The following is a 22744-nucleotide window of genomic DNA, read 5'->3' on the forward strand; positions in this document are numbered from 1 at the left end:
TGGCATCGTATATATTTATATAGTCATTTACTGTTTGCTCTTAACTTTGTTGGACCATGTTTTTTCATATTATAAGCCCTGAAAGTCAGGAATATTATACTCTATATTTCTTTTGTTACATCCATAAGCACCAAATAAATGCATATTGATCAAAATCAAATAGGGGGCAGTTAAGATGGGCTGGCTGGTGAAAGGTGCATCTTAGGGGAGGAATCCACTTTGAAGCTTTTCCCCAGTTCACGCAGGCACATTCTGTCCTCGGCAGCTTGTATGTATTGAGCACTGTGCAGTAGACCCTCCTCTCTGCCGGCTTTCACACTTGCCGTTTTACAGCTGCAGAATATGAGTGATGTGAAATCAGGCAGCTTTACAAATTCTAATTGCGTGTTTGTGTGAGAGAGAATGTTGAGCTTGTGGGTAGCACGTCAGCTCTCCAGCCCGCCCCCGCCCCCCCCCCCCCCCCCCCCCCCCCCCCGTTGTCCTTCCTCACTCAGTGCTCTTCTGAATGTGCGCTCATCTGGGCTCTGGTTGGACAGGTACGTTACAGCCAGACTCGGGGACTGAGAGGCTCAGGGAGACCCTGATTATACGTCCCTTGTAAATTGCAAGGATCGATCCACCCCAGAAAATAATTAAGTGCTATTTGACATGGCCTTGACATGCAGATTGAAAATCTACTGGCATAGTCTTTTATGCCAGACTGTAAGCCCTAAACCTCCGGGGCAGACACTCACTGGTACTAGAGGTGTAATTCTCCTGTATTATCTGTCAGGAATGGTATCTAGCCCATTGATCGCTCCTTTAATATTCTAATTAGATTTTTATCTTGCTCTTTCTCAGGTACTGGTATCTTGGGCCTCTCAAGACCAAAGCAGCTCACTTTTTCAGCACTCTTCAGGTAAAAGCAGTTTACCGTGTATGTAGAATGTTCCCTGGGTTATTGTTGCTCCATGATGTGCGGACTTGGGCTTGTAATAAACTCGTCACTCCAGATGTCTGTGACACGCTCCAGTTCTACAATGGGGGATGCGTACTTATGGACAGACGCGAAAGCGTTCCTGTTCTGATAAGCAGTCACCCTTCACATACTGACTCATATTTAATTTTTTTTTACTGTTCCACTTCCCTTTGCTTGTTCATTCACTCGTTTCTATTAGACCTTGAATAGAGTGACTGATACCTCATCAGTTACTTGCGTGTCTGTATTAATGTCTAGAACAGGGGTCCCCAGACTATGGCCCACGGGCCGCATGCGGCCCCCTGAGGCCATTTATCTGGTCCCCGCAGCACTTCTGGAAGGGGCACCTCTTTCACTGGTGATCAGTGAGCGACGCAAAGCGCAGTGTCGCTCATGTACAGTACTACTTCCGGTGATGCGGGACGCACGCGTCACGGTTCCAGAAGCCCGTCATATTACTTGTTACGGCTAGCAGTGACGAATATGGAACTGACATTTACCATCTCATTAGCCAAAAGCTGGCCCATAGTTCCCATTGAAATACTGGTCAGTTTGTTGATTTAAATTTACTTGTTCTTTATTTTAAATATTGTATTTGTTCCCATTTTGTTTTTTTACTTTAAAATAAGATATGTGCAGTGTGCATAGGGATTTGTTCATAGTTTTTTTTATAGTCTGGCCCTCCAATGGTCTGAGAGACAGTGAACTGGCCCCCTGTGTAAAAAGTTTGGGGACCCCTGGTCTAGAAATTAGCTGAATATTTGTTTCTTAATATATCTTATCACACAGGCTTGTATATGATATGACAGTTTTTAAACCAGGCTAGCCAAAAGCAGGTCGGGGGTCACTGTGTTGGTCAGTCCAGACCTAGGACATTTCCGTCATCAGAGAAGTCCCTTGGGCAGTGCTCCATGGGCTACATGCCGACAAATGTTGGCACAGAGCAAAACTGAACGATCTGTATTAATGAAAACGCGAACAGAAGTTGTCCTTCTCTGTGGCCTGCATACTGTGCTCAGCTTTTGTGAAAATCACAATAGTACATTCACAGGTCGGCTGGCTAATAAGAGAACTGACAGGCGATGTTTGACTGAAGTGAAAAGTTTGGTTCTTATGTTAACATTCAGATTGTCACGTGATTTTCTAATTATAAAAGTAGCATGCATCCATTGCAAAACATTTGAAAACATACCCTTCTAAATAAATTCTGGTTAGTGAAATGCATCCTTATTATTGCTCAAGGGAATTGTTTCATTCGTGGAGGAGTGAGTGTATTTGGGAAGAAATCGAGGAGCAACATATATAAAGATGTTACAGAGCTCAGTGTGGGCAGCAGTCAGTCACTGAATTCATGGTCTTCAAGACAGGTCTTTAATGGGAAAAGAAAGGTTGAGGACTCCATGCCCCCAACTGGAGATAATTCCATCCAGTGAGGGACGAGTTGGCTTTCGAGCAGGTGTAGGTGAGATGCTAACCTCTGCATAGAGAAACTCCCAGCATTTGGAGTCGTGTGTTCATGACAGATGTTTTTCTCTCTTCACTTTGAAAGGAGTGGCCTCAGACTCATCAGGCCTCTATCTCGTACACGGGCCCGAAGGAGAGACCCCCCAGTGGGGCACTGGAGACCCCTCCGCGGCCCTCTCTGTACAGGAGGATATTGCGCAGGCTCGCGTCGTACTGGGCACAGCCACAGGACGGTGAGCAGTGCGCGGCTGAATGTGGATAGGCCGGGTCAGGACAGGGCTACTGACCCCAAGTGAGTGTCAGACCTACCGAGAGAGGAAGCCTTTCGGGATCGTTGAAGTCAGCCTCCTGTGTGCCACAGAGCAGGGCACAGACCAGCACAGTGTCCCAGGAATGGGAGCCTGTGTCATTAGAGACAAACAATGGCTCCCTCTGTCTGTCCACAACTGTGATATATTTCTGGCTGCATTGGTTGGCATGTTTCAGGCAGAGAGAGCCATCCTGAGCCTGGCTTTCTCCTTCATTAGCCATTTGCAGGGAGGAAGGTGGGGAGTCAGCAGGTGGACTGGGGCCCGAGCTGGGCAGCTGGCCAATGATGGGAAAGCCAGGAGATGTTAATGGAGCAGCTGACCTATGTCTAATGCATTCATACAGCCCTTTCCCAAGAGGTGAGCCCAGAGGTCTGGAGGGATGTGCAGCTGTCCACCATCGAACTGTCCATCACGACACGGAACAGTCAGCTTGACCCGACGGTACGTGTGCGTTTTCTTAGGACAGCCTTGGGTGTCTGGGAGAGCGACAGGCCCCGAGCTCTCCCCTGACTGGGTGTTTATTTTTACCCCGTGGGGCAGAGAGGGGGGGAGTGAACGAGAGGGCGTGCTGTGCCTTTGGGAATAACAGCAATGGGAAGCCACAGCTGAGGGAAGGGGTGTCCTGGGGCTTCCCACGCTTGGTCACATGTCCCAGGCATTGCTCAGTTGAGGGCCTTGAAGAATGAAAAGTTAGCCTGTTCTCTTTTATCATAGGGATGAAATTCGTGGAACTTTTACTTGAGAAGGTTTCAGCAGACAGGCTGCTAGAGACCATCCACGAGAAAGGGCCGGGATAAAGTGGGGGCTGGCACCCTGGCCTGCCACCTGTTTTAGTCTAGCTGAGAATTGATTGTACATTTTTAAATGGTTGGAAGAAAATAAAACAAAGTTATGATACATGGAAAGTGTATGAAGTTCAAGTTCAATATCCGTAAGTAAGGTTGAATGGGACAATCCATGTCCACTCACATCTATATTGAATGGGCCACTTTGGTGCTGCAGTGGCAGGCCTGAGTAGTTGTGACAGACCGTGCGACCTGAAACCCCAGCAGTCATTGGCCATTCACAGGCAGTTTACTGACCCTGAGATAGGGAAGACCTTCGTAATTTATGTTGCTGAGAATGCCAACAGGACCGTTACCCTCAACTCTAAACTAACTGTCATAATCAGGTTTCGTGCAGATCAGAGTAGTGTGTTCACAATGGACTCGTTGGTCTGGGGACCAGCACGTGGACCCGACCATAGTGATGAATGTAGAGTGAGATATATGACCTGGGAATTCTGATTCCAGTATTAATATTCAGAGTATCAAGTTTTCTCCTAATTGTAAAAGGAATGCATGTTCCTTGTATAACATAGCTCCCTTTACCTTCTAACTTAATTCCAGTTGGCTTATGAATTAAATATAAAGAAATAGAACCACTAAAGCCCTAGAGTGGAATCTAAGTGACTATCAATATAAAGGACAAGGCCCTTCAAAGCATGGAACCTAAGGCAGAAATCACATCGATGCGTTTGTCTATCATTAAACAAGAGACTATAGACACAACTTTCAATGACAGACTGGGGAGAGTAATGGAATGTGGCAGACCAGGAGCTAAGAGCTTCCCTTAATAACAAACTCCTTAGGATAAAGCAAGAAGAAATGGGCAAAGGGCTAATACAAACATCAGGCAAAGGGCAAGAATAGAAATTCATAAAAGAAATAAAGATGAAAAAATAGCTTCCGTTTTACTGAATATATTCTACATGGTAGGCACTCTCCTAAGAATTCTGCCTATCAGCTCATGTAACCTTAATTTCTACATCATTAGATACATATAACTTTTACCTGTATTTCATATGTAAGGAACCAGAAGAAGCACTCAACGTCAAAGAAATGCAAATTGAAATAGTAACTGTTGAAGAGGTGTCATAGATTAGAGAACGTGCGGGTGTTCAGGGTGAGTGTGAAAATGTGCAGGTGTTCAGGGTGGGTGTGTAAACGTGCAGGTGTTCAGGGTGAGTGTGAAAATGTGCAGGTGTTCAGGGTGGGTGTGTAAACGTTCAGGTGTTCAGGGTGGGTGTGAAAACGTGCAGGTGTTCAGGGTGGGTGGGGAAGTGGGCAGTCTCCCGCATTTCTGATGGGAGAGTCTCTCAGAACACCCTTTCTCAATGGCATCCTGGTTGCGTATATGAAGCATTAAAATATAATCCTACCCTGGGACCTATTAAATATATTGCTAGACTTTATCCTGAAGAAGTCATCAGAGTAATGCACCATATCGACAGTCCCTTATGTCTTACATCGTGGTGTTCTAGAAACACTGGTGAAAATGAAATGTATGAAGGTCTAAAGAAAAATAGCTCTGTTCTAGAAGAATTTAAGAGAAAGATAAGATTTCTAATTATACATTTTCCTTTATACCCCATCTCCAATCACACGTATTTTCAGTATTGCGTTCATCTTCTTTGACACTGTAGCTGAATACCAGTGAATGGATGGAGTTCAGTGTGTGCACAATGGTGCCCCAGATTAGTTACATGCACAGGGCTGAGTGCTCCTTATCTCAGTGCCGATTATAAAAATGTATAATCTTATTTTGGCTGCTTATCTCTAATGGCAACACTTGTGTTTCCTTTTTTCCACATGCCTTGGTAAGAATTAAAGCAAGTGCAACAAACTAGTCAAAGACAATGAAGCTGCCACGTAAGAGCCCACAATGGTTATGTGTCATTTAAAGAAATATGTCCAGGCCCTGGCCGGTTGGCTCAGTGGTAGAGCGTTGGCCTGGCGTGAGGGAGTCCCGGGTTCGATTCCCAGCCAGGGCACACAGGAGAAGCGCCCATCTGCTTCTCCACCCCTCCCCCTCTCCTTCCTCTCTGTCTCTCTCTTCCCCTCCTGCAGCCGAGGTTCCATTGGAGCAAAGTTGGCCCGAGCATTGAGGATGGCCCCATGGCCTCTGCCTCAGGCGCTAGAATGGCTCTGGTTGTAACAGAGCGACACCCCAGATGGGCAGAGCATCGTCCCCTGGTGGGCATGCCGGGTGGATCCCGGTCGGGCGCATGCAGGAGTCTGTCTGACTGCCTCCCTGTTTCCAGCTTTAGAAAAATACAAAAAAAAAAAAAAAAAAAAAAAAAATATATATATATATATATATATATATATATATATATATATATATATATATATATATATAAAATCTCCAGTCTCAAAGAGGCGCTGGGGGTGTGGAATGTATGAAAATTAGGGTCTCCTGTGTAGCAGTGCTCACCATACTTCTAACAGGAAAACACATGAGACAAGCTGATCGGGGGGCCGATTCAGTTCATTCTGCAACATTTATTCAAAACATCTCTATTTCCTGACGTGGAAAGATGATCAGCCTGGATTGTTAAATGAAAACCCAGGTTAAAATGATGCCTCAAATGATTCCATTTTTTTAATTAAAAAAAAAATACTTCCACTTGTCATTGAGTTTTGGGAATGATAAAGGCAGGGCCCCCATTTTTTATTCTTTCCACATAGAAAGCTAGTTGTCCAAGTATCGCTTACTGAGATGTCCAACCCCACCCCACCCAACACTGATCATGATAAACTGGTCATGCACCAAGTGTCTGCGTATATGGAATGACTGGTTTCTGTTCAATTATCTATTTATCTATAGTTGTACTAGTTCTGTGCTTGTCAATTATTGTATAAGTCCATTTTAAAATTATCTTTAAAGAGTCTCTTGGCTATTCTTGACTCTCTGACCTTTTATAAATCCTTTGGAATGTTTGTTTCATTAAGTTCCACATAAAAACCTGTTACATTGATCAGAATTACATTGAACCTGTAGATCAATTTGAGGGGAAATGACAGTTCTACAATATTGACTTTCCAATTGAAAGAATGTGGCCTAGCTCTTCATTTGTGTAGATTTTTAACATCTTTCAACAACATTTTATAGTTTTCTCTATAACATTTGGTCTTTTGCCAAACATATATCCCTGGTTATCTTAATTTTTGATGTTATTATAAATAGTATCTACTAAAAATTTATTTTTTAACTATCTGATTTAGTAGAACATGGAATTGACTTTTTTTACATTGATGCTGAGTCTGCAAACTAAATTCTTATTCATTAAGTTTATGGATCCCTCTGGATTTTCTATCAATTCAGTCATATTGGCTGCAAATAGTGCAAGTTTTGTTCTTTCCTTCAGATACTTAGCCTGCTAGGACCTCAGCACAGTGTTGAGTAGAAATGTGGTGGAAGTACCGCTGTCTTCCTCCTGATGTGGAGAGACAGGTCTCACTGCTTCCTTCGTGGGTTGGTTTGTAGATGCCCTTTATAGGGTTGGAAGCTCTCTTCTGTTCCTGGTTCATTGAATTCTTATCAGGAGTGGCTATTTAATTTATCAGGTACCTCTCTAGCACCTGGTGACAAGGCCATCTCAGTCGCTGTAGTACAACACGTTGATATCTGCATTTGCACTGATTGCAAAAGACAAACCCTGGACTTGTGTGCATGTCTGCTTAACTTACCCTCCGAGGCATCTAGTGGGCACTTCAGTCTCCGCATGTCCGGAATGGAGCTCCTGATCCCACCCGACACCTGCTCTGTCCACTCTTTCCCGCTGCGGTAGCTGTTGGTGACAGAGCCTCGCAAGCCCCCACTGAGTTTTTATTTATCTTATATAGATAATGGAAACAAACAGTGGAGACAACTTTATAGTATATAAATTGTACCCCAATAAAGATCCTAATGTGAAAAGAAAAAAGGACCAAAAATATACTCAGGACTTAAGTCACTAAAAGTAAGTCCCCTGCATGATACACAGCTTCAAAATATGAACCTCCAAGGTGTAAGGATGGCAACAGGCTGCTTTAGCCAGAATTTAGAGCAGTAATGTTTGTCTTCCTAACCTTTTAGAGCACAGAAGACTTTATGAACATCTGCATTGAACCCGACAGTGTCAGCAAAGGAGACTTTATAACTATAGGGTAAGTGCATTGAGATTTTGTAACTACAGGGGTTTGGGGGAAATGAGGCAGAAGCCGTTGTGTGGTATGGTGTTGGTATTGATCGTATTCAGAGCAATCATGAAGCCTGAGACAGACCACAGAGAGACTTGTCTGGTTTGGGATGCACAGCACCGTTTGGGAAGCTCAGAGGATGGGAGCAGTCTCTGCCTCTTCAGGGAAATGAGATTTCAGGGGAGCAGGGGATGTATCAGGAATTTTAGCTTCAGGGTCAGAATTGATGAACTCTGCCACTTTCTGGCTCATACTTTGGACAGATCCTTCCTTCTCTGAACCCATTCCCTGCGTGAGGACTGAAGTAACATAACCACCCCTATTACCTACAGACTGTTCTTGCGTCTCAATGAGAGTATGTGCGGGGAAAGCCTCTCTCACTGTGACGTCCTTCACTGCATCAGTCACTGTCCGTCAGTCCACCTTGTCCTAGTCTCAGGGTGTTAGTGAGAAACTTGAAAAGGTATCTAGTTCTTAGGACGTGTGCTAAGTTTTCATTTTCCACCACAAAATACCCTTCCAAGTCCTGTCTGATTTGCTAAGCCCTATTTCTGTCAGAGTTTTATTGGTTAAGACTGCGCTAGGCCCTCCCCAGTCTTCAAAGCTCTCTTTGAGGAGCCCTGTTACCATGCCAACTGGCTGTCTGCTCCGGGGTGTTGGCTGTGCTCCAGCTCAGGGCTCCCTCTCCTGCCCACCGAAGGGTTAGGCATTTCTGCCTCAGTGGCTCATTCTCCATGGCTACAGTATCTGCTGCACCAGTAGCACCAGCACAATGTCTTTCATTAGTTTGCGGTGTTTTGTTTTTTTGCCTTTGGTTCAAATTCTTCAGATGCTGCCTAGCTGCTCGCAGCCTTTGGTTTCCTCGCACCTGTAGTGACGGGAGGGAGGGGTGACGGTTCTCATCCCCTCTGTGTGCAGTAGTCTCACTGTCTTAGCTGAGAGGCTGACCAGTGGGGTCAGAGCTACTGACATCCAAAAAGAGAAGAAAACTGATGATAGTGTTTGCGTGAAGTCCCTCATGCTGGCTGGCATGAGCAGCAGTAACAGGATGTGAAATCCGGTGATGTCTGTTTCCTCCAGGTCTCTGCATAGGATGTTGTCAAGTTGCTTTAGAAAACTGATGATGAATTACTGTTGTCAGTGAAAAAGAAGGGACTAATTTGTAATTTGCTCAGATTAGCTTTTGCTCCCTGTCTGCTTCCCCTGACTTGCTGTGCAGGGAGGGCTATGTGGACAGTTTTCCTCCAGCGCCGCTCAGGGAAGGGAAGGGCGCACTATGCTACGTATGCCTCTGACGTCAAGAATTCAGAGAGCTTAGTGTAAACCTGAGGGGTCCTAAGAGAAAGGAAATGTCCACCTTAAGTGAAACTAAAAAGTTTCTCTAAGAGTTGACTCACAAAAGTGCCAAGTAACAAAGGGTTAGTACTTTTCCCAAAGAACTTAATTTAGTTCTGATTTTTAAATCTGGGGTTTTTAATAGCCCAAGAATTGAGCACATGTGGACTGTTTAACTGAATGCTTAGACCGCTTGGCCACGCTGCCCACCGTGCATGTGGACGATTTAGAATCAGCCTGGACGTCACGCATGGCTTTCCACAGCAAGCAGGGCTTCTCAGTCCAGAGATCGTGCAGTGCTGAGCAAAAGCAAGTGGCCTCGTGGGGAAAATGACTCACAGAACACCACGGTGCTCAGAGGGTCCTGGTCCCTCTACTTGACCTCACCAAAAGCAGAATGGACGTGCTGCAATCTTGTAGTCACATGTGTCACACGCAGTTGCCAGGACTGGTTGCCAAGCTTGTTTTCTCCTCTGCTGACAGAAGCAAGAAGGTACGAGACCCCACGCTGCACACGGAGGGCACCGAGTGTCTGCAGGCCAGCCAGTGCACCCTGCTTCTCCCCGAGGTAAGTGGGCCCAGCGCCCACGGCCTGCTCTGTCCTGGCCCATCTGCTGTGCCGCTTCCCCAGGGGGTGCTGGGCGCTCTGTCAGGCTGCGGGTCACGTAAAGGAGACCAGAGAGATGACAATCTAGTGCTTTGAAGCCACGCTTCTGTAAAGTGATCTTTGGGTCTCCTGAGCATCTTTTCCCCATATGTAAATTATGCAAAGAGTTAGTGTTATCACACACAGAAATGCTCCGATGTTAACGGTGGTTTCTGCCTTCATACTTGTCATGAAAGACCTGGAAGCAGTTTTCAGAATGGCACTAAATTCTTCTGTATTGTGAAATGCTAATCTAAGCATAGAAGAATATCACCCATATAAGTGGGAAAATGTTGGAAAAACCACCTAAATTGTAAGGTTATTAGTAATACCTCAGGACAAAAAGTCACCACCGCTGGCCTCTGAGGACATGTGGCCACTGGACTACTGTGTCCAGAAAGGACGTCAGTGGCACCAGGTTGTCAACATAGAAATGCTGAGTGAGTTCTGGGAGTGGCTGATAGAATCTGCAATGTCACTTGCTGCATCTTAAGCACAAAGCTAAATGCACAAGTCCCACAGGAGAACCCTGAGCACAGCCAGATGAGGTGATGGCTTTCCCAGGAGAATGTGCCCTCCCACGCCTCACTGAGAAAGCCTGGGGTAGGGAAGGACATGGAGCGTATCTTACATTTATGAATTCCTTCCTCAAAGATATAGCAGGGCCCCCTGTCTCTTAATATGTATTTGAAAATTAAAACCTTACTTCCCAAACCCCGAAGTGTCCCGGTAGGAGATAGAGACCAAACAATAACAATAAAGCCCCCCTCGCGGATGGCCATGTTGGGATGTGTCCAGAACCAGTACGATGCCCACTGTCGGCACCACGTCCTCAGAGAAGAGGCCTGAGCTGCACCGGGTTGTTGTGCCAACCGGACCCTGCGATGGGAGTGCAAGCTGTGGGCACTGTCTCCTCCGCAGGGCACAGGGGGCTCCTTCAGCATCGACAGCGAGGAGTATGAGGCGGTGCCCGTGCAGGTGAAGCTGCTGCCCCGGAAGCTGCGGTTCTTCTGCGACCCCAGGAAGAGGGAGCAGCTGCAGTGGAGCACGGCCCCGTAGCGGCCAGGGTGGCCCCTGGGACGGCACCGGAGGCCACCGGTGGGACCAAAAGGGAACAGAGACCTCCCCCATCCCCAGTGTTGTCAGAGGACCCCTGGCAAGTATCCTCCCTTCTCTGAGCACCCCCAGGCATCCTGCCCTGTTCCATTCCATGAACGCATGTCCGACTGCCGTGACGGCCCCTCCGCGGGCTGGGTCCAGGGTAGTCGCACACTCAGCGCTGGGCGGGGCCTGACCTGGCTCTCCCCCACGTGCCACCACAGGGGCAAGCAGGACCCTTGACTTGCTCCCACTGTCCTCTGGCCATCGGAGGACTTGCCGCCACCTTGTCCTGGCACGGGCTTCCCTGTGGGTGCTGCTGGGGCAGCCCTGAGTCCTCACATGGCTTGTTCCGCTCCGTCAAAAGTGCGGGCGAGGTGGTGCCCTCGTCGGCCCCGGCCGAAACCCTGTACAATACTCGTGTTGTTTTTTAAAGTGGTGGTTCTTAAATGTTGGTTTGCATGAGAATCGCCAGGGGTGCATGCTGAATACAGTCTTGCCTGGCATCCATCCCAAACCTAAATAAGTCAATCTGGGTGGAGCCCGGGAATCTGCATTTTCCTAGAGAGCAGCCGTCCTCCCAGGTGATTCCACTGCAGGCGCCCCCAGCCTCTCCTGGGCCGTGTTGTAAAGTGTGTGTTTCCTAGAGGCCTCTGAGAAACAGTGTGTCCCGTCGCACTTTTACGTTGACATCTAAAATTTTTCATGGGAAGTGAGAGTTGCCAAAGTATATGCTTTATGCCATCCTGTAAATACTGATATTTTAAAATAAAAACTGTTACTTCACTCTTTTAAACATAGTGTGATTTAAATACATAGCAATTTGACACTTATCATCCATTTACAAAAATATAAATAAGGTCTTTAGTCTTTAGTAGTTGAAAATTTTTAAATGATTTTTCTCCTTGTGTGTATATTTCCATATACTTCAGCAGAAGATGCTACTATCTGGTTTTATGCCAGAAATATTTTAGTTCTTTAAGTGTTAACTCAGCACAGAATGTTATAATCATTGATATACAGTTGTGAAAATAATATTATAAGGTTTTAATAATTAAAATTTATTAGAATGCTCTTTATCCTAATTAGTTCATTTAGGAATACATAAATGTTTTTTATCGCTAAGATGAAATACTCAACATTACATTCCTTGGTTCCATTTTTTAGAGATGTAAGCACATAAATAACTAGGTAACAGAATTCTAACTCCAAAGGAATTCAGAGAGCTGCATGACATTAATATATGTCAAAAATCCATGCTCTATCATGAAAAATAATGACCTGTCAGCAGCTTGATTAGCTCTCCCATCAGTGTCTGAAAGCAGAGGCCTGGGGCCCCTGACCAGCCAGGGGTGAGCCAGTGGGTCATGTCATCACTCCCAGCCCCGCCCTCGCCACTTCCCTTGTCTGGAGCCCTGAGGTTCACATGCCAGAGGGCTGAGCACCGTAGGGAGTGGGAAGAGCATGCGCCTTCCCTTTGCAAAGAGGAAGGAAAGTGTGGGGGCACCCAGCAGGCTTCAGCTGCAGACTCCACTCGGGTGGTATGTGCCTGCACCCAGGGACCCCGCAGAGAGCAGACCGGTGCTCCACAGGGAGAGGCCGCAGCTACGGAAGACCCACATGTGACGAGCACGGAAAACAAGGCTTACGGGGGCATCCTGAGAGAGGGGCTGAAAGCTGTGCTCCGTGCAGTCAGGGCCACCCCGCCACACTGCCCACGGAGGGCGGAGGCGGCACCACGGTATGAGAACAATGCGCATGAGCCTAGAAGATGTGGCTTGTCCTCATTCTAGAAGGATGTAAAGGGCCACCTGGCTGGCACCTGCTCCCTTCCTCCTCACTGGGCCACCAGCGGGAGTGCCTCTAATCCTCCTCTTGAAATAATGGGACATGGGGATTTGTATTTTTATTCACTTAAAATATAAATATGTCCTGATTCAGACTATTTCCTGTGAGGCTATGGTTTTCTGGTCCTTCCATATCATGTCCATAGAAAGGCCAGTGACAGTGCAGTGCGGAGAGGGGAGTCCCTGTCCACACCTGGAGTGCTGAGGCGTCCAGAGAACCGAGGCCCCGCCTCCTGTTCGGTGTGCACCTTCCCTCACACTAACTTCACCACAAGCTAAGGTGGGTTTTTTTTCCCTATTAAATGCAGTTCGGTAGAAAGCCTTTGCTCAACCCATGGCTGATCTGCACACATGCTTATAATTCCTGTGTCTGGGGCTTGACAAGCAACTGATTCATTCTGTCCTCACGACAACGGAGGAAGTAGGGAACACCGTGGTCGCATAGGAACCTGGCTTTGAACACATCGCCAACAGTATTAGCAATTTAGTGCCTGAAAATAAGGCTTAGTGTGAACCTTTAATGTCTGCAATACACACACACACTACGCATGTATGTAGTTCTCAGTCACACATATAAATAACACAGTGGGATGTCTTACATTAACCTTTGGTGGGAAGAGACGTGAAACAGCGGAGGGTGTCGGTCCCCGGGGTCGTTCCCTAGAGCCGTCAGTTGGGACTAAGGGTGCGCAGTCCTGACCCTAACGGTGGCCCAGTTACTCCCAGCTTAGCTTTCTGTCCCCTGGAGGATGTTTATCCGGACCTCGGCCATCAGGAGGACAGGCACCAGCTCTGGTCCCCTCACCGTCACAGGAAGTGAGGTCCCAGGCAGCCCGCGGGTCCCGCTCCTGCATTGGGCTGTCACTCCCTCCTACTACAAACGTTTCTTAGACGAGGTGAAGGACGGCAGCACACATGTTCATGTTAAAATGTGAATTTTAATTGTAAAAATTGTTTTCTGTAAATATAGTTATATCAACCTCTACACACAACCTGGTTCCGATATATACAGGTATGATATACATAGATGTTATTTGTCCCACAGAATAAAATCAATTCAGGAAACATTTACTCTGAAATTCAGGATCAGCCCCAGCTTTCCTTTAGGCCTCTACAATGACCACCATTGCAGACTGAGCAACAGCATACCTGTAAGCATTAGTACTCGGGGTAAAATTTACCAGCTGACTTGGTTATTTCATAACGTGAGGTAAAGACTTGAAACAAAAATAGATTGTTTCTGTTATTGCTAGAACTCTTATCCTGGGGTAGTCTTCAAAATAGGGGTTTGACATTTAAGGCGACAGGGGAGCTACGCTTTTTTTTTAACTTGGTAAAGTAGGAAGACGTTTTCTTCCAAAGCTACAACTATTTCTTCAGAAAGGGTTCATTTCCCAGACCTACAAAAGATTGAGCCGACAAGCTTGGGGTGAATAAGGAAGTGAAATTTTGTTTCCTTCTACTCTGTGCCCCTCCAACCCTGTCTGTCCACAGCCCATAACCTATGACTTCCCTCTCAATGGTGTTCGAGGGCACACTAGCCTGGACCCTGCCTGAGGCCACCATCCAAAATCGGTTCTTTTCTCTTTGCTTCATTTGCCCAGCTGAAGTTTTCCTGATGTCAAACGAGCCATTAGCTAACTCAGTGACCTCTGTAGATTTTTCATTCTTTTGGATCACCTCGGCCCATTTATAACACCCTACCCCAACCTCGCTTTCCCTAGCTGTCCTTAGAAAGCAAAACAAAAAGGTCATTAGTCTAAATGGGCGTTCTACCTGAGTGAGTCATTCGGAGTCATTCCCGCTTACCTGCCATTGTAGTAAGTACATTTCCTCAATTTAGACCCTGTTAACCTCTGACAGCCCAGGGTTCTGAGCTTCTAGAACAAACTAAAAAAGGAAAGCAGGGCTTCACCCCTCCATCCTTAGTTATGCAGCACTAGGAGTCTGACTTCCTCTCCAGATGTGCGGCCTGCCCTGCTCGGCTCTGAAAGGGGGTTAAAGTGCCAGGAATAAATCTCCCCATCCCCTTGAGGCCTCATCAGCTGCTCCCTTCTGTACTTAAGGTTGGGGGCGATCTGTCATCCTCCCCAGGACTGTCGAGTTCGTCGCCTACAAAGTGCTGTTAAGACCTTGCAGTCCTTATTTCACTCTCCAGAACACGGAAGTCTTAAAACTTTTATGGGGAGGGGGTATCAGTTGCTTCCAAATTCCCAAGCTGCCCATGTCTTCTGGGATTACAGTCTGGAAATTTCCTTCCATTGCCACATCTGCAAACTCAACTCATCACACAGGAATAGCGATACAAAAATAAAACTTCCATTTCTTATAAGAAACACCGTTGACTTAATTCACAGTTAGCCTTTTCCCATAACATGCGGCGCTCCAACAGCTCCTGGGAACAGAGGTATATTAGTGACACAAATGGAATATTAAAAAGCCGTGACTTGGGAGTCAAAGGGGCCCTTAACTCCTCGTCTCCCCCTGCCCAAATCAGAAGAGGGTTTTCCTGAAACGAGAAACGAGGGGACGGGGACGGGCCTGGGAGCATAGCCTCTGAGTCTGCAGGGCCTTCCCCACAGGACCCGAGCAGAGCTGAGATGAGGAGGGCAGGGAGACTCCCAGGGCTGCACTCGTCTCGGGTCTCAGCCCAGTGCTGAGGACCCTAGCAGGAAGGGAAGCTGTGCGTGCGGGTCGGTCCCCAGGTTAACTTGCTCGTGGTTTTAGAACTGTCATCACACTAAGGCAAGTTCAGTGTCAAGCGGAACCCTGTCTTAGATGTTCATCCCATCCTTCACCTCTGCTTAGACAAGTGGCTCTGGGGTTGGAGAAGCATCAGTCCGTTCCCTGGGCAAAGCAGTTTTATTAAAAAAAAAACAACCAAAAAACAATAAACTACAAAAATGGTCCCTGAGGTCCCAGCCTCTTCCTGGAAGGCTTCTGAATGACCACGAGAAAGTTAAATCGTTACCACTCTTTGCAGAAGGTCCCCTCAAGGCCTCGGTTTAAAGAATAAATAATCTCATCTTTTTCTTGTGTTGGAAGGGCATTCAGTGAATTGAGACGGATCACCAGCTGGTCCTCCTGGCCCCCAGAAGGGAAGATCATGACGCAGCCTTGATTTAATTGGTCTTTATCCTCCAGGTGAGACACCCCAGGTCGCTACGCTGATGAACAAGCCTTCACGTGGGGTCCCGTGAGGTACCTGCACCCTGGGCTGCACGTGCACTTCCCACCATGACTTTCAGAACAAGGTTCAGTGACACAGATGCAAATCCCAGTGTTAAAGGTTTCCACCACACTTGGATGAATTCCGCTTCCCAGCCGAACGGGAAGAAGAGATGTTGGAATGGACGGTGGGCGTGGGAGGCGCGTGGGCGTGGGAGGCGCGTGCCTTCTAGTTCATGGCTACCAGAACGTGTGGAGGACCGTGCGGGCCCCAGCAGGGACACTTGCACTGGGGTGGGTCTGCCCCAGGCAAGCTCCATGCTTGACCAAAGCCACCGCTGAGTCTCCGCAAGTGACTCAGACCACCCTTTGTAACTGGTAGGAGATAAGCCCTACCATTCCTGATTCCTTCCAAAGAAAGAGTCCTAAGCTAGAAGACAACTGACGTGGTCGCAAAGGCTGAATGCTACCACCTACCAAGCCTGCAAACTTGAGAAAAAAAATCCACTTCAGCATCAGGAAACCCCAAGCCTGGATTCTGGGCCTCACAAGTCCTCTTGCCATCTGGAATCTCTCCTGACTTGGTCCCAAGATAACAGGGGGGCCCGGGTGTCTCAAGTCAGCAATGTTCCCAGGGTGGCACACTGGGCTCCCAGCGTGGCACTAGATCTGGCTGAAAGTTGCACAGGGGACCCAGGCAGCTGGGCAGAGGACGGGGGAGACCTGCTACCAGCAGCACCGCTCAGTCAAGGCACCACACCCCCGGTTAGGTTTCCACCCCGTTCCGGGTCAGTGGTCACAGTAACCATCCCGCTCCTACCGAGCTTACGGACCTAGAAGCCTGGGCCTGGGAGGATGTTCACCAACACCTTCCAAACTAAAGCGGATGGCTTCTTAGTATCTCAACCGGGACAGAAACCAAACCCATGTGGCTTCCAGCTCCCGCTGTCACTGAGCAGGGGCTTGGGCCTGGTCCCTCGCACACTCATCCCCCTTCTAGAAAACTGGTGGCCAATGCTGCTGGGCTGTGCTGCCCACCTGAGGTCCTGGGGAGAAGGCGGGGGGCGGGAGAGCCAGGTACAAAGCAAGCCTTCCAAAGGTGACCTCCATCTCTCGAGCAAGGCAAGAAATGCTCGGGCGATGACAAAGGGAACCACAGAGCCGGTGAGCATGCTGCTCAGCCCAGCAGAGGCGGCGCCATGTGAGGTCCCAGCCCAGCAGGGAAGGACTGGGTCCTGGTTCCCATGTAAAAGGGACACAGGGAGGGGACAGAAAAGCCCAGGCTCCACATGACCAAAGTGAGACATGGCACAGCCCCACGGGAACGTTCCCCTCTGAGACACCCAGCCCCCAGCCCTTGGCATGAACGTGAGGGTGGATGCAAGGACACGCCAGACAGATGGCTTGCCTATAGCAGTGGACCTGAGAGGGGCCTCAAGCCCCTGCCCCACCATTCAAGGGGACCTGCAGGAACCTCATTTTCACCCCTGCACCTACTCTTCCGCATTGCCAAGCTTAGGGTTACAAAACACAGAAACAAAAGTGGCTGCATGCAGACAGGCCATGCAGGAGTGCTGAAGAAGGGACTTGTTCCAACAGATCCCCCAGTCCCACAGAGAGAGGGTCTGTCCGTGTCCTCGAGAGAAGGTGACCTGCCCTTTAGGCTCTGATCACCCACCAACCCCCAACTGAGAAAACCGTGAATCTTCTGGACACCACTAACAGTAACCGTTGCTTGACCCGGCCCTCAAGAGGCAAGAGAGAAATGTTGCTCTTCAAGGAAAACGGCAGTGAAACCTCAGGTTCCAAACACAGGTAATTTTTTCTTTTGTAAACACGAATGTTACCTACAGGATGCCCAAACCCATGCGCAGAGAAGAAAAATGTCTTAGATGCACAGTGTACACTTCAATGCCCGGACTTGTTCATATATTTATATAAGAGACACCACCTGGACCTGGACGTCGCTGTATCCATCTGCAAGTCCACACGGGAATTTCCGTAGTCTTGAATTCTACCGTGAAAATAGTTTTGAGCAAAGCAGTTAAGCCCTAGAAAGGTTGCCTTGCAAGAAGACACGTGTTCCATCCATTTGAAAGTCACTTCTCTCTGCTTTGGAAGTTGGCCTGGCCGGAACTTGGTCACTGATGGCAGTTCCTGTCACACACAGCTGGGCAGGAAGGGCGAAGGGGAGAGAATTATCTGTCACTGATAACCTAGTATCCCAAGTCAAAATCCTAAACTATGGCCCCAGCACTCGACTCCTGTGGTTCACCATTGCTGTCTCCTTGGAGCCGACATCCATCGGACGCCCAGCCAGAGAGAGCAGGTGGGGAACCCACAGGTGCTGTCCCAGACTGAACCTTTCAGAGGACAGCAGACACTCCTCACTGACACTCGGGGTCCCCAAGTGCTCTCCTGGGTGAAGGCACTGTCGTACTTGCTAACAAATCTGATAGGTCGCCAGCCCTCATTACTTAGCTCACTGGATGTCATCTCTGCCCAAGAGAAGTTGGCGAGAGCTCCAAGCAGGGCACGGTCTTGCTAACATGCGTTAGGCTCAGAGTTAACCAGCGCCAATCCCGGCCAGGTTCCAGAACCCAGTGAATCCGCTTTGATCCGGGGGCTCTGCTAGGAACGCCCCCAGGGGACTCCTCAGAGGAAGCAGCATCTCTGTCCCAAACAATTCCTCTCTCTGGGCAACAAACGCTACTCTTTAAAAATACCCAAATTATTCCAAGAGGATGGTTAGCCCTTAAAGGAGACTGAACTGGAAAATGAATCCAGCTGCTAGCTCCAGGCCCAGCATTGGCCCGCAGGTCTCTCCCAACCCCCCTAAGAGGGGGGACTCTCGAGAACGAGAAGCATTACACGGAGGGGCCGCCATTAACTTCAAGGGACGTTTCAAGGCTCTGTGCTACACCTTGTTTCCAGCGGACGGGTCCGCGGCCTCTCCCTGTCACCTAGTCCTTAAGAAAGCTTGTACTTGGGGTCGGAAGCATCCTCTTGTCCCACCTTTAGGCTTCTGCTCATGGGGAGACACAGGTTTGTCCTAATATACAGGAAGATGGATCTGATCCCAAAACTGGACCCCAAAACTGACGACAACCTCGGAAGGGCGTGTGGTCTGGCTCCTGCCACAGGAGACACAGCTGTCCGAGGCCACCCAGGAAGACAGCCAGTCTCACTCTTGAAGATGTAGGGGATGCAGGCCATACACTCTTCCTGAAGAGGCCGCCCTGGAGTTTCCAAAGCTCAGCCCACCCCTAGTGACACCTGGCCTCTGCCACACCTCAAGCCACTCAGCAGGGAGGCGAGAGCCATCAGCGTTGGCAGGAACGCCAGCGACCACACCAGACAGCGGCTCTGGGAGGACGTTGTGCACCCCAGCGTCCCACCAAAGCAGGACACCAGACTGCAGCGGCCTTGTCTCACCCCTCCCGGGCAAGGGAAGAACAGATTGCAAAAGTTACATTTGTTGGGAAGTAAAAACGGTGTTCCTTTGTGTTGACTTAATTAAAAAAAAAAAAAAAAAAAAAAGCCCTGTGGGGCCTGGGCTGAAGTCCCACGTGACAGCAGCTCCCGGTTGGGCCCTCTCCCTACGGGCAGCAGGGGTTGTCGATGACCAGCATGACGTCGATGCCGTAGGCCTCCAGCAGGTCCATGAGGAAGCTGCGGTCTCCCTGGGGGTCCAGGCCCATGCCCCGCGCATGCTCCGCCGTCAGAGTTTTGTCCTGACTGGCGGACACCTCCAGCAAGGTCTGGAATATCCGGTTGTTTTGCTCCAGGAAAAACCTGCGTTCACGAGACAAAGACACAGGAGAGGGAGTGCAGCTCAGCCAGCGGTCCACACACGGTGAACCAAGTAACTCTATTCTGCTTAACGTGCCTTTAAGTGGTTTCAAAATCAGAAACCTCTATAAAAAAAAAAAAGAAGAAACTGGGATAAAAGTTCAACAAAAGGGTTAGTAAAGAGCTACTAAGATCTGCAAAGAAACCCCTGGCGTTCATCGAGGTGTGATGAGCGTAATCTCTGAGCCACAAACTTAATTCCCCGCTGAGAGGGGACTGGAGGTTAAAACCCAGCTGGGGAGAGGCCCCCAGGCCCTGTGTTCCTCCCACTCTGCTTAGTCACAGGGGGGAGTTATAACAAAACAACTGATAATGCAGCTCTGAGGTCAAAACCTCGAGTGAGAAAGTGAACTAACTGCACCTCCCGAGCCTGGGTGGGGTAGTCAGAGCAGCCGCAGGTGAAGGGCTTCCGCAGCCCCGGAGCCACCACAGGCCACACCAGGCCGACAGGGACCATCCCCACATAACGGTGGCACTCAGAGGAGCTGGAGCAGCATGGGGACCCTTGGAAGCCAGCAGGCCCCTGGAAGTGAAGGGCACAGGGACAAGGCCAAGCAGCAGGCTACTGCCACAGCTCCCATCTCCCTGGGGTGTTTGTTTTTCTTCGGTTACTGTTTTAAAAATTATGCGGAGAGCATGATCTAAATGTCACCGATGTCTCTGGTACGGGTACGGCATGGACATAGGAACCAGGTTCACAACAGGCCTGAAGTGTCTAGACTTTTCCGCTGGGTCCCACGGGGCTCCAGGCTCACAAAGGTGCCTAGTGCCCAAGGAAGCTCCAGAGGCCCAGGGATTTCAGGTACGGCGCAAGGTGTCACACCTGGAGGAGATCGCGGGCCCTTTGCCGAACCCCCTGATACTTGTCTATCTGAACAGCTTCACAAGTGTGCATCAGAATGGACTTTCTTAGAATCACAGCACTGTGCATTGTTGCAAAACCAACATGAAGTTCTCAACATCAAAGCCAGAAAGGGTTCTAAATACAAGCACTGTTCCCCACGTCCTCCCAGGACAGGGGGTTGGAAGGAAGCGCAAACAGGAAGCCGCTGTATTCTCTTCTCACCCCTGAGCACTATTTCAACAGCTGCGCATGAACTGAACCAAGGGGTAGAGGCCAGGGCTCCCATCCTGAGCACCAACAGATCTGGGGGACAGATTTCATTCAGTGTGAGAGTTCGGCTTTCAGATTATCCCATAATACTCAGTGGAAGGAACTGCTGTATTCAAAGGAAGCTGTGGCTGACAAGTCCCTGCTTCCTCAGGGACAGAGCTTCTATGCTGTGGACATCTGGACGCAACTGCCCGACAGAAACACAAACCCCAGGACCCACTGTGTCTTATGACCTTCACCTGCTTCTTTCTTTAACTCCTCTGGGTCCCCACCAATGGCATTTCAGGGTTCAGGGCTGCCTGTAGGGAGCCCAGCTCTAAATGCCCACTGTGAACCTGACAACTTGTGTGTGTGTGAGGGGGCACAACGCAGGCCTGACCAGCCCAGTGACCGAGAGTCAGGCCGCCGGAGGGTCTGAGCGCCAGCTGCTAACTGGGTGGTGACCGCAGGCAGTCACACCCACGCCTGCAACTCCCTCAGCAAAGGGCAGCCCTGACTTCCACTGAGCCCCGCCCACGTTTCTTACGCAGCCAGGATACCCGCCCTTTGAAATGCCGGAGTAACTTCGTTTTCCTGCCCCTGGAAGGCAGAGCTGCCCACACCCAAGCACTGGACTGTGGTGTGATGTGGCAGGGACCGTCGTGGAGGCCCCCAGCCCAGGAGACTTACAGCACAAAGAGGTCCTCTTCGCACGGGCTGTAGTCCTCCTCCACCTCCTGGGAGTACAGCAGTGACTGCCTGTGGTGGAGAGTCACCGTCAGACTCTGCATGGGCCACCGCCTCCCAGAAAGGAGGGTGACCCAGAGTAATCGTGTCCCCCTCCCACCCCCAGTCCAAAGGCAGGGGAAAAGGACTACAGGAGGCGAGGCACAAGCTGTCCACCAGAGGCCCAGCGCCCGTTCTCTTCCCTGGGCTCGCAGACTTCCAGGTCTGCCAGAGCCACTACCCTGTGTTATCCACCACCCTACCGGGGACAACATGTGGGGGCCCTGCTTCTTCACCTGCAAGCTTCCCTCCACCCATCGCCCAGGGGCGGGCCAGCTGGCAGAAATGTGCCATGAGGGGAGGGGTATGCAGGATGGGCTCCACAGAGACCCCGCTCGGGTGCCCACCCCTGGGACACCTCTCCGAGGGAGCGCACGCTACCTCTGCTCGTTGAGCCGCCGGTACTTCTCGCGGTCTGCGCTGTTGATCTTCAGCAGGGGCTGCAGGTGGTCGTGGTGCGTCTTTACGTTCTGGTTGTCTACATAGACGTCGTACAGCTCCCGCTTCTCCTCGAAAATCTTCTCCGTGGTACCTGCGGGGCCCCAGTTCAGAGGGGAGGTGGGAGGCTGTCCCTGAAGGGCACCAGCCTGACTCTGCCCGGGGAACAAGGAGCCCCGGGGCCCCGGGACCAGAAGGAAAAGGGGACTGGGGGGTTGGGGGACTGCTGAAGGCCCTCAGGGGAGGGACATGGGCAAGGGGCAGGGAGGGCCCCGTACTCACAGGCCACATAGGACACCTCTACCTCCAGGCTCTCGATGTCAGCCACGTTCACGTAGAAGAAAGGCTTGGACTCGGGCACGGTGCCCCCGATGCCAGGCAGGGAGACGTTGGCCAGGCAGCAGCAGCAGTACACTGCAGGGACGGGGCAGTAAGGGGGGAGTCGGCCCCTCCTAGCCCTCCTCCTGCCGAGCCTGCTGTCCATCTCTGAGCAGTCAGCCTCCACGGGCGCTGCCGAGGGCCCTGCTGTGCTGTCCCAGTACCTGAGGGACCAGGGGGTCCTGCCTTCTGAGGCAGTGGGGGGAGCCCTTTCGGTACCCCAGCAGAGCCTGACCTCACGGCCACACCAGCGCCGTCTTACCCAATCTCAGTCTTCCCCACACTGCGCTTGCTCATGGTTTGGCACTATTGACCTCGAAACTCTCACTGTTGTAGCCCTTCCATCTTCTGGTTCCCTCCCCTCCTG

The 22744-nt window shown here is 49.8% G+C and overlaps 2 protein-coding genes across 3 annotated transcripts in view; one reads left to right on the plus strand and one right to left on the minus strand.

The window, feature by feature from the left end:
• AGK (acylglycerol kinase) overlaps window positions 1-11704 on the plus strand; it is a 57951-nt gene extending 46247 nt beyond the window's left edge. The window contains exons 11-16 of the mRNA XM_066262468.1: window positions 841-898; window positions 2508-2655; window positions 3077-3174; window positions 7633-7703; window positions 9555-9639; window positions 10639-11704. Of these exons, the coding sequence (XP_066118565.1) occupies window positions 841-898; window positions 2508-2655; window positions 3077-3174; window positions 7633-7703; window positions 9555-9639; window positions 10639-10776 (598 nt within the window). The 3' untranslated portion in view covers window positions 10777-11704. The remainder of the gene's footprint in view (window positions 1-840; window positions 899-2507; window positions 2656-3076; window positions 3175-7632; window positions 7704-9554; window positions 9640-10638) is intronic.
• A 1876-nt stretch (window positions 11705-13580) lies between these two features.
• The window catches only part of DENND11 (DENN domain containing 11), a 34062-nt gene continuing 24898 nt past the window's right edge, over window positions 13581-22744 (minus strand). For both annotated transcript variants that reach the window (XM_066262472.1, XM_066262471.1), the window contains 4 exons: window positions 22282-22413; window positions 21943-22093; window positions 21466-21534; window positions 13581-19625 (listed from right to left, as the gene is read on the minus strand). In XM_066262472.1, the coding sequence (XP_066118569.1) occupies window positions 19430-19625; window positions 21466-21534; window positions 21943-22093; window positions 22282-22413 (548 nt within the window). In that variant the 3' untranslated portion in view covers window positions 13581-19429. The remainder of the gene's footprint in view (window positions 19626-21465; window positions 21535-21942; window positions 22094-22281; window positions 22414-22744) is intronic.

Source organism: Saccopteryx bilineata, chromosome 2 (assembly GCF_036850765.1).
Source record: "Saccopteryx bilineata isolate mSacBil1 chromosome 2, mSacBil1_pri_phased_curated, whole genome shotgun sequence".
In the NCBI taxonomy this organism is placed as follows: domain Eukaryota; kingdom Metazoa; phylum Chordata; class Mammalia; order Chiroptera; family Emballonuridae; genus Saccopteryx; species Saccopteryx bilineata.